Here is a 12,040-nt window from a genome sequence, read left to right as displayed (position 1 = left end):
AAAACTAAGTTAATCACATTTCAAATGCATGTGCAAGTTTAGTTGTTTAAAAGGTTCTTCACCTCAAGAGCTTTTACACTCTGGATTTACAGAGGAATGGACTGCATTTAACTGAAGGTTAATTCCATATCTGCAGATCACTACTGTTATAATACTTATTATCAGCGGTGATGAATGCTCCTTTTCCTCTTCAACTCTGGAGATTCCAATTATTTTTCATTTCCTACAACTATTCAGTAAGACAGCAAGCTTCAAGCCATAAAAACATCCACAGGTATAGAGGATTTTCTGAGGATGGAGAGCTGGGGTTCCCACTCGGTGGGGTGTCAGGTGGGCAGGGAAGGACACAGGGTAATTGGGGGCAGGGGGGTGGAGGGGTGGGAATAGCACTGCAATGGACCAAATGGTCCGAATGGCTGTAACTGAGAAGCAAACAAGGCAAAGTACATATATTTTTGAGGTGGTGAAGAAATCAACTAAAAATGAAACCTTTTACAAAAGCACAGATAAACTGCACAAGTATATGCATTTCATCTCCTTGCTTGATCTGTACACAGAAACAGAACTGATAGCATTTTAAAAAAATATTCAAAACCACTAGTAGCTACAGATGCTGGGCCTCTTTACGGAAGATAAAACTATCATGTACACCTTTTAAATCAAATATATGCCAATAGAAAATATTTTCACATTTGAAAATGAACAATAAATTAATTAAAAATAAAGTTTTAGGACAATTTTGCTCTTCTTCCACAACTAATACAAGATACCATTTTTGTAGACTTCTCGGATTTGTGGCCTGATTGCTGCTACGCACGCAATTAAGCCAAAGCACTTCATTCTGTCCTAGCGCTTTATAAACAGCAAAACTGACACCATATAACAGACTATTAATGTCTTTTGCAAGTCATCTTTTGTAGGGAAAATTCAAATACGACTCTTTATATGTTCCTTTGTCACCAACTCAACCACCAACCTTGCCAGCAGCTCTGATGCATCAAAGCAATCAAGGATATAGGGATTGCTTAACCATGATCTCGTACTTAAATCTAAAGAACAAGTAGGCTACCATAGAGGGGTGTACTTAAAATTTTTTTCAAATGCTCTGATGAATAACATCTTCAGTGTTTGTTCGCTACAGGAACACAGTTAAAACAATGGAATTGTTGTTATTGTAGTCCCAGCATTGTCAAGCTCAAGTTTCAGAAATCTAAATTGTGACTTCCCACATTACAAGACTTCAAAAAAGAATACATGCTAGGCTCCCTATTTTTTGGTTTCTTTTTTTTCAGTTCATTGGAAATCGTTTGAAGCTCTTATCCCTTTACTCCGAATTGTGAAAGTTGGTGTTGAGAAGAAAATGTTTTATCGAAGAATATTAATGCTTCTGTGAAAATCAAAACATTCTGGAAAGAAAAGTTTTAGTTTCAAGTAAGTTCCATTACTGTCAACCTGAAACAAAATTATATAAATAATATCTAAAAAAGATGCTTTGATGTTTTCAGAATGGAATTTTTTTTTTTCTTTCAGAATGGCTTTAAAAATTCTTTTTAAGTTATTCTTTCTTTAAAAGGAGGGTAGAAGAAAAACAAAGCAGTCCAGCTGACCTGAAATCAGATATTTTTCAAAATTGCATTTGTGAGTATTATTTTCATTTTGGAGAAAAAAAAAATGTGGAATTTCCCATGAAACACCACATTTAATTCTCATCCAGTCTTCCTATAGGAGAAACTCTCATACCTCTTATGATGTATAAAACCAGATAATTAAATTGTTATGGTCTTCAAACCTTAATTTGAGTTCTGAAACAGTTATTAGGTCTGCCTACAGATAAAACCTTGTATCAATAAGAAAGTAATAAAAGCCTGCTTATCTGGAAGAGTTAATTCTCCAGCTGAGGTGGGTTAAATGCCCCCCTAAAACATATACTCTACAGTGAAAACGGTGATAAAAGTGGTGCAGTCCTAAGCGAGGACCCTTGCACATGCGGGTTCGTCCAGGCGGGCATTCTTCACCGACCTGGCTGGATTCCTTTCAACTACCACTCTTCAAAATGCCTCCAATTTCTGTATGAGATTCTGTTCCCTTCCTCTTCATCTGAAAGCTTCTGATTTTCCTGATCTGTTAAATACAACACATAGCACTGGCCAGCCAGCAATTTTTGGTGGGCAAAAGCCAGACCTGGAAACAGCAGCTGTTTTGATGATGACTTTTGATGGCTCCTCTTCCACATCCCCACAGCACCATTACTAGCTTATTGTTGGCTTTTCATTCTTACAGCAATCCTTCAAATCTCATGTGTTTCTGTAACCCAACCTTCCATTTTAAGGTAAAAAGAAAACAAAACAAACCGGAAAAACACTCCTCCCTCAGTTCGATCTCAGTTCAACCTTCACTGTCACTGAAGAGGCCACTGCTCCACTTCTGCTAGTAGTTCACCTCATTAGACCTTATAGCTTATTTGCAAACTTCCCCTTTTTAGGGTGATCTTTTATAAGACCAACTGGCATGTTATTTAAGATAAAATTTGTATGTAGAGCCAAATGACTAGAGTAAAATATTCATTTTTACTGAATTAATTCTGATCCTGGAAGCAATGAATATTTCTGTAACAAATGTGCATGTATTTTTATATTAATAAAACCCACAATAAATCTTTCCACTGCTTGAACTGTTTTTTTCTTTTTTTTCTTTTCTTTTTTTCTTTCCACATTTGCAGACAGCAGTCTTTGTAGCACTCTGCAAAGAACTCTGAGTGCTGTAGTGGTTTCAGGCTATCTTTGCAATCCTGTTCTAATTTAATAAGATTAATGACAGAAAATTAGTCAAGACAAGCGTTTGCCTGTTTCGTTTACCCTGCTGTAGTTCAAATTATAGGCGGGAAGTGTTTCCCCCAAATACTACTTAATTAGTAATAAGTAGAAGGGAAAGTAAAAGAAAAAAAGTGTAATCCTTACAGGGGGAAAATATTTGTAGCTCTGAGGCTTTCCTGTTAGTACAAAGGACTGAACTTGAATGATTCAGAGGACTATATAAATATAATTTGAAATTTCTCCCTTGAAAAAGAAATGTTAGAAGAAAAAAACCACAAAAGGTAGATAAACCTCTGTGTACACTTTACAGTCAATTTCAGAGAGAGAATCAGTCTTATTGCAGCTGTACATTTCATTAGTTACAAAAATGTAGTAAAGTTTCTCTCTTATTTTGGCTAGAAGACGTAGTCCTGACATGTGCTAATGACCAGCAGAGTATTATGTTATCTTCTTGGAAAGACTTTTTAGGCTGTCCTAGGTTTTCAGCTGTATAAGTTAATGTGAATTGTTAGGAAGACAAAAAAACTAAAAAAATAAAATAAATTTTTTTAGTTAGTTGACGGGGCAGCCAGTATTGCTTTTCTTCCTGTTCTCTACTGCAATATCAAGATGTGACAGCTAAGACTTCATTACATTTGCAACTTTCCCTGCCAAAGCACAAAGTAGGGATGGTTAAGAGCCCCTGCACACGTGCCCCGTGTTCTCAGATGCACTATGAGCTCTGCGAACTGCTGCTTGCCACGACACCCCTCCTGGCCATTTACTCCATCATTCCATCAATTTTGAAAGGCGCATTGTACAGCAATACTAAGAAGCTGTGCCATCACTTACAGCAGTGGAAAGGGCTGCTGGAAATTTCCCAGATGTGTTTTTGAGATTGCAAAATTTCATAATACCTGCAACCCTGCAAAAAACCCCCCAAACAACTCAACCAAGCTTTGAGGAAGGGAGACAGGAAGAAAGCAGCCGTCCTTGCAGGAACTCATTTACAATTGCACTCTGGTACGCTGGTTCTTAGGTGCCTCATAAATTGTAAAGAAACAGATCAATGGGACTCACCAGTGGGGTCCCACAATGCTAAAAGGGAGGATTTTGCTGCCAGGCTACTCCCTGAAGAAGATATATTCAAACTGGAGGAGGTGGGAGTAGAAAGCCCTTGGGGGTTTCAGAGAATGTGAGAGGTTACCAGCTGGCTGGCCAAGAAGCCACTGAAGGTAAGGAGAGAGCGAGTGTGTGCTGCAAAAGCATGGGCCAGGCTGACACCTAGAAAATTTATGGAGCTTCTTAACAAAACTTTCCAAATCCTGAGAAATATTTCACATCTAGTGCAATTTGAAAGATGAACGATGACTGCAGGATGAGTGGTGGGTCTGTTGTGAAACTACCCCCACCCTGGGAACAGGGGGATAGAATGGCTGGTTTATCTGGCTAGACTATAGTTAAAGTGATCAGAATTACACCACTGTCAAAATGATCAGCAACAAAATTATCATTAGCACCTAAAATGTCACCTCAGTCCCCATATGTATAGCTAGTTATATATCACCTGTGAATGGCTTAAGGAATTAATAATTTATTTACAGTGAAGAAAAATTTCAGAAGAGCCATGGGGATTAGCAGCCCAAGCCCCGTTTCTGAAGTGATTTAGGTTCCTAAAAATCCTTGTCACTAGATGTCATGTGGATTCTTACACAGTTTTGGAAAATTACTTTTATTGATTAGTAAAAAAAATGCAACTATGCCTTTGTACACACAAAATACCTGCCCTACCTCATCACTTGGAGTTATACTGTAAACTTTCCCTGAGAGAGAAACTTGTGGCTGATTGATTCAATCCAAACACTGACCGCAGTAATCACCAACATGAATGATATGCAGTCCACCATATGGAGCCATATGTGAGCAAAAAATTAAAAAACGGGACACAAAATTTTGTGTTAGGACCAACTAAATCTAAAGTAAGCCTTTAATATCCTCTCTATAACAGAAGCTATTCATAAAAGTACTTTCACTTTTTTGGGGTGTAATTGTGGTTCTTTTCTTTATGTTTTCTCAAGGGTTTAATTTGCTTTCTGAAAAATACATGCTGATTTGTCAGTCTTGGGAAATGCTGAGACCTCTTAGGCCAACACCAAAGCAGGGAGTTTAATTTTAAACTAACGGATAAATTTATTGACATCAGAAGAAACTGTGATGTTGAGAACATCTGCAAATAAAGACATTCAGCTAGGTACTGACCTGTACGTTTCAGTTTCTAATTTTAGGTAATCAAAATTTTTTAAAAAAAGTTGTTCACCAAACATTCGTTCTTGCTTTTGCGAACAACACTAGACAGGGACAAAATAGTTCTCAAAATCACAAGAATTCTTCCTTATATGGAGCAACTGAATCCACAGCATATTCGTATCAATGCTTACTAGGGAGAATTAGCTTATAAACACAAAAAGCAAATGTATAGAAAAAGGAGAAAAAATAAGAAAGATAAAGCAATTACTAGAGCTCCTACTACCTCCCCTTTACCCTGTCAAACCTCACTACTGTTAAGGCATATGGGACAATACGTGATCATACAGGGACATCTCACTATCAAGAGATGCTAAAAATATGGAGAGAAACTTATTCCCAAAACTGAGCTTTTGGGCTAGAAATTCTATTTATACATTCTCTCTCTCCCCCATCAGAATTTTTTCTGGAAGTTGATGCCAAAAATTGAAACCAGACTAAAAACTCATTGAGGAGAAAATGTTATTACCTCCCCAGCCACCCACTGGCTGTTCAAATAATATTGTATATATCTGTGCACTTCTGCATATTTATTGAATTTGTCAAGTTTTTGTTCCCAAGTAAAACTTATTGGCCCTGTCAAAAGTTCACCAGCTGCACAAGTGACTTTGATGGCCTGAGGAACAGCCCAGGCGCTAGCGTCATGGAAGAGCCTGTGGCTTTCCTCTCCCTTTTCCAGCTGAGATCGGTATGTTGATGCATGGGGCCCAGAGAAGATACAGAAGGAGGGAAATTGAAAAAATAATAAACAATAAAAATATAAATTACAGAAAGTGCTCACCAAGCCATCCTGGTTTTATTATATGGCCTTGAGAAGGAATTTTGTATTTTCAATCAAACTATGTGGAATATGCATTGTAAACATTCTGCACCCACTGCTCAACATTTTTATGGCTTAGTAGGAGAAAAGCTAATAGGAATGTAGAGTGGGTTGCTACATAATCCTTGTGGTGTGGCTGATGGGCTGTCACACGGAAAGAACAGGGTTGGCAGGTGTCACCTCTTGAGATCGCAGAGGATGGGAGCAGGACTGTGGGGATCTAGGGGCACAAAATAGAGAATCAGGCAGAAAAACCCCTTTGCAGCAGGGTGATGAACAGCACCCTGGTACTAACATCTTTGGAGGTGCATCTGTCCCCCAAGGTGGGGAGTTAATGGGAGAACAGAACGAAGAATTGGAATAAAAAATTAAGATGCACCCGCCTAGATTTTTTCTTATGATCTACAGGGCAACACTAGGCACATCCTCTGTGGCAGTCATTCATGCCCAGAAGATCTCCCATGTTACAAAATCAGAAAGTGAGGTGAAAAAAAGAAGAATGTAGAGAAACAATATTCTGTAACACAGCAAACGCAACAGGCTAGAAATGTTCAACCCGTGGCTGCTACCTCATGTTCATACTTACACAATGGTTTTCCCGATGTGCTTGAATGACTTCTCCACAAATTCACGGACACTATGGACCTCCCCAGTGGCTATGACAAAGTCCTCGGGCTCATCCGTTTGCAACATCAGCCACATGGCCTGTGGAAAGACAAAGAAAGTCAGATTCAGCGCACATGTAAGTGGCCTCTTTGGTACATGATATTATATTACTGCATTTTTGATTTAGAAATAACTACACTTATACACACCTACCCCAAGCGGGGCAAATTAGCACTTTCCTAACATGGTGGCTATTAACCAGTTCAGTGCAACTCTGAAAAGAGTTCAATTATTTCTTATTACAATGCTGTATTTGATTTTCAATTTGTTTCACAGCAGGGATTTCTGCAGGGGAGACTTTAATATGTTTACTTTTGAACACTGAGACTTGGTTTAGTGCTCAAGAGCATGGATTCACTTGTTTAAAGCACTGCATGAATTGACATAGATATGGGGAAAAGAACAAAATTTTGTAATGTTTCAGTCCAGAGTGCTGTTGTCTGTCTGTCTGTTATAGAACGATGTCAAACACACTGAATCATGAAAATATGGGTCCTTTTCGCTCCTTCTTCCGTCACGTTTGTTTTGGCTAAGTTTAGATTTTAATTAGAAGTAATTTAAAAGGTAACTAAGAATAGTCAACAGTGTATTTGACCAAATTAATCTGTTTTTCCTGCTGAATATGTGCTGAATATTACATATTAAGCCACCGTAGCAGAAATTTTTTCTTTTGACATAGGAACACAGAAAACACGGGTAGAAAAGTGAGACAACCATTAGTATCTCTTTCAGAGAACCGTTTGTGCAGCGGAAAAAACCCAATAGGTTTTGAAGCAAAACTTCATGGGATTGTCAACTTATTTGCATTTCAGGGGAGCAGGTTTACTTCCCACAGCAATGTCTTTCACAGAGTCCCCTCCCACAAACAAGTAATGATGGATGAGCACCATCTCAGAGGGCTGGCCAGCTAAGTCAGCATGAAAGCAGGAAAGCAGATGGAAAAAGAGGCACGCAAAGACGCGTGTGACTTGTCTGAGGTATCACGGCAGGTACCTTTCAGTTTTCTGATGTGCAAGCCACTGCTCTAGCAACTGGACTATTTGACTACCTAGGAGCTGTAGGCAGACAGAATAATTATTACTTTAGATCAATCAAAATGATGTAAACACTTCATTTCCTTTGGAGAAGAAAAGGGAATACCTGTATGGCATGATCCTCATTTAATAAATAACCAGAAAAGCAAAACAAAATAATTCAACTTTCTCTCCATATGGTAAAAAGGACTGTCATCTTCTCACAGTGTAATCCACAACGCTATTTGCATTGACCTCTTCACATCAGCTTTAAAGAAAACAACTTTAGTAGGTCCCTTGATGGTAGTGGATACTCTGCAAATCAGATTAATAAAAGCTTTGGGACAGCTCAGTTTCTCTTGGTAAATACCACCTGAAATATTCAGTTTCCCCCCCCATTCTTAATAAATCAGTGTCCAACATAGCAAGGCGATACATTCCACTTAAATGGTTCTATTTGCAAGTAATTTTTCTTCCCAGTTATTATTTTATGCATCTTCCAAAGTTTTGACAAGATTTTATTAACATGTTCCTTTTGAACCTTTTTGCTTCTCGAACGTGTGTGGAAGGCTGGGTTTTGGGCAACTGCTGTGTAAGTCCTTGACATTAATTGTGCTTTAGGGATATGACCTGCTGGGCAGGACAATGGCAGCAACTTTATTTTTCCTTTCCAGGGTTGAACATCCTAGCCAATGACGCAGAAATACCCGACTGGCTGATGAAACTCCTCTTGTGGGGAGGAGACGTCTTAACTCGTATCTCTCTTATGAGCTTTCTTGGAACATTGGGGTTTCCCTGCTGATTTGAGAGGTCGCCATAAATCGCCAACTCCTGTTTCTTCATGACTGGACAAGCTTGCAGGATTCACAGTAGTAGCAGCTTCACAGAAAGGTAAAAGGAATATATAAAATAAGTAATTGACAGTTCTGGTTCTCCTAGCCTAGTCCCTGATTTCACAGACCTTCAGCTTTCATTAAGCAGCCCAGCTGAAAACAACAAGCTTCCTCATATGAGAAGGCACTATTTGAGTGAATAAGGATTTCCAAGATTAGACAGTCAGTCAGTCAGAGTCAGAATTTATAGTGGTTCTCCTCCTGATTTTAGTGGATGTTTGCTGTACACAACAAATTCAAGGTCTCGCCTTCCTTTGTTTGAAACGTACACAGCACTGTAGTGTCAGTTACATCTGACAGAGAGGTAACAACCAAACCTCATTTATTGGTAAAAATCACCGCCCACCTCCAAATGCCACGTAGGTTGACCGAATATGCAATATTAGCATAAGGACCTGCTATTTACTATGCACTTTTGTAAAGTAGTATTAATATGACTAGGTAGAAGCAGGATCAGACTTACAATAATTTTTTGCCATCCCTCCACTTTTAAACACCTCAGTATTGTAATTCATTGGACACAATTTTAGTGCAGGTGCTTATGCTCAGACATTCAACAATCCAGTGACCATTTAAAATACTTACACATTAATTTTGTGTATTAATATAAAATAGCATTGGAAGTTTCTCTTTACTCTAAAACATGCACTACATTGAAGGAGACAGCTACAAAATACTAACAAAACCCCAGCCTTTGACAATTGGTTGCACTAAGTTTTATGCATTTGGATGTATCAACTCTTGCCTACCATTTCAAAGAGCAAGCAATTACCATCTTAGAAATACGACTTAAACTGCAGTAAATTTCTACAAGATCAACTCAGCAACGATCAAACAATGCAGATAGAGTTGCTAAAAGCAATTTTTGCCTCAAGTCCTACCAGGAAAGAATGTTTAGATTAATGATTACTTGGGAATCTATCACTGCTGGTTCTTTTATTTTTTCTAGCATTCACAGTTGTTGGCACTTACAATTACCTCAATCAAATCAGGTACGAAAAAAATGAACATGCTAAAAATTACAAACAAAGTAAGCGATAGTTCTGTTTTGCTTTGAGGAAGGCGACCAAAAGTTGTTGCTTTGAATGGGTCTGCATGAACAGTCCGTAAAAAAACGCAGAGGCAAGCCAGAAGATAGAAAAATCTTTGAACAAGCTCTGCATTCAAATCTTTATTTCCACAGGTCCAGCCCGTGACAACCAATGAGATATCTGTGTACAAGCAGTAGCTATATGCTTTCCTTACAGCAAGTGCCAGGAATGTGCTTCCCCCCACATCAGGCTAATAAAGGCCCTTGACCTATCAATTTCTAGGCATTTCCTTTAAGAGTTCATATTGTACCAGACTCTGGGCTGAGAATGAGAGGAAAGGGGGAGATAGGTTTATTTGTCATTACAGAATGGCTTACTGGTTTTAACAGAGGGGAAAAGCTTTGTTTAAATTTCCACTGAAAGTAATTAATGGTTATTGACTGGCAAATGAAGAACAGGTGACACTCTGAATTAGAAGATAAATGATCTCATGTTCTAGTGTGATAATGGGTTAGTAATTGCTACAAAGCCTCAGCCTAGTGCGTCCCATCGTAATGCCAGATCATGTCCAGAACACAAAGGCCTCTGTGTGAGAGGTATTCAGCCGTTCACCTCCTGATACAGCTGCAGAGTGATTTGCTCCATTTATTCGCTGATGGACTGCACAACTGAGGCAAAAGTTCACCCATTCTCACCTTCCTGTTCACATGCTGAACCACATGACCCATGACATGGCTGAACTGGGATAAAAACATTGCCCAGCTTTGGCTTTTGGCTGTATTTTAACCATCGCAAGGTCATATATTTTAGGAATTTTTCTGGTGCAGGAGTGGAGAACCGTGGACTTTCCTGTATTTCCTTGTAAAAGCTTTTTTGGATGGGCTGACAGCAAGTAAAGAAATTACTTGCGTTCAGTTCTGCCACCCTCTCCCTAATTTTTTGCTCGATCTAGTTAACAAAATGTGGGCAAATATTGAAAAGGAGGAGGAAACCACTATGGAAACAAGTCAGGCTTCGGCTCTCTTAGAATAAGACTGTTCCTTTAATGGCAAATGTAACAAAACATATTTTTCATATTTGAACTCTTTTTGGCTCTGGTCTAGTGACTCACAAAGTCTAAAGGCAATAGTATGTCATTTACATTTAAAGACAGAAACCTAACCGGAGAGAGATACGTAGCAAGTCTAGCAAGCGGACACACTTTTATGATTATGTGGACTAGGATATCTGTTCTGCATGCCTGAACTACAGCCTCTGCCAAAATCTTTCCTCTTTCATCTTTCCCGTCTTCCCTTTTCTATATATAAAGCCCTGCCAGCAGTAAGCACCATTTTCAAGCAACATATCCAAAACATGAACCAGTCTCCTCCCTGCCCAAATTTCTTTGCTTACATAGTGTTTGCACCTGGGCTAGTGAAGGAGAAAACACAAGCTGGACTAACACAACCCTCGTATAGGTACATTCTGTGCATACCACTGCCGTTATGGTCGTGATGTGTCTGCTTGTCTTGGGCGTCTGGAGTATGTTGTAGATGTGTTTCACCATTAACTTCCAGTCCAGCATCCCAGTGAGAAAACATTTATTAACTGGGCTGTCATCCATGGATAACAAAGACTCGGTAGTTGAGGTTAGGTATAACTCTATATATTTGATACTTTTCTTTCACTGTCTGGTCTAACACTGTATATTGTTAAAATGGGCTTGTAATCAGGTATCTGCCTATGTAAGAGAAAAAAAGTAATACAAATCCAGCTTTCTGAGACTTTAAAGTACAACCGACGATTTCTGCTCTAGAAGTAAAAGATGATTTTTCAAGAGAATGAGTAAAGCCTTTTCTTATGTCTCATCCGATGCAAGACCCAAAACAGATATGACTGAACAGACACACAATGTGATAAATGGAAAATGTTCCTGTTGGTACTAATTACTGTTGCCCTGCACTGCTACACAGCATTTTTTTCCAAGCCCTATACTGTCAAAAAAACCCTTTCATACACATTTCTAGGTATTATGCAGAGAACTTCTGACTTATTTGTATTTGCCATACACACACACACACACACAAAAATCAAACCAAATCAGTATTGTTTACTTTGGGAGATGGAACAGATAGTTGTAGCCTGATGCAGGGTGCATTGTCCGTGCGTTTCAGAGACAAAGAAGCAGAGACTGGTGAATGTCTAGCTCTACTTACTTATCACTTGTGGAGGGCATGGGTTACCTCAAGGCTGTCAACAATTAGGGAGCAATTTCTGACTAAGTCAGAAAACATTACCACCCAGAGAGACCCAAGAGTACATTATCACCATTTATAGAAATTCTGTCTTTACAGTATTCCATACTCCATTGTCTAGAAGTGGGCAGAACAATTCAGTGGGTTGGACATGGTACTCTCTAGTGATCCCAAACCTAGCTATCCTGCTGGGGTCACCACTGAGAAGGAGAATTGAGCATTTTGGGCCAAAGCATGATGAGCCTTTACAGGGACGTGGCAGCAAAGGAGAACCTTCTCTCCATATG

At 39.0% G+C, this 12,040-nt stretch overlaps 1 protein-coding gene across 1 annotated transcript in view; it reads right to left on the bottom strand.

Annotated features, from left to right (window-relative positions):
- GMDS (GDP-mannose 4,6-dehydratase) overlaps nt 1-12,040 on the bottom strand; it is a 433,748-nt gene that overhangs the window by 76,589 nt on the left and 345,119 nt on the right. Inside the window, exon 8 of the mRNA XM_050891480.1 lies at nt 6,503-6,621. Within this exon, the coding sequence (XP_050747437.1) occupies nt 6,503-6,621 (119 nt within the window). The remainder of the gene's footprint in view (nt 1-6,502; nt 6,622-12,040) is intronic.

This window comes from Gymnogyps californianus, chromosome 2 (genome assembly GCF_018139145.2).
Source record: "Gymnogyps californianus isolate 813 chromosome 2, ASM1813914v2, whole genome shotgun sequence".
In the NCBI taxonomy this organism is placed as follows: Eukaryota; Metazoa; Chordata; class Aves; order Accipitriformes; family Cathartidae; genus Gymnogyps; species Gymnogyps californianus.
The sequence above is the reverse complement of the archived record's forward strand: the minus strand, read 5'-3'. Positions and strand labels throughout refer to the sequence as shown.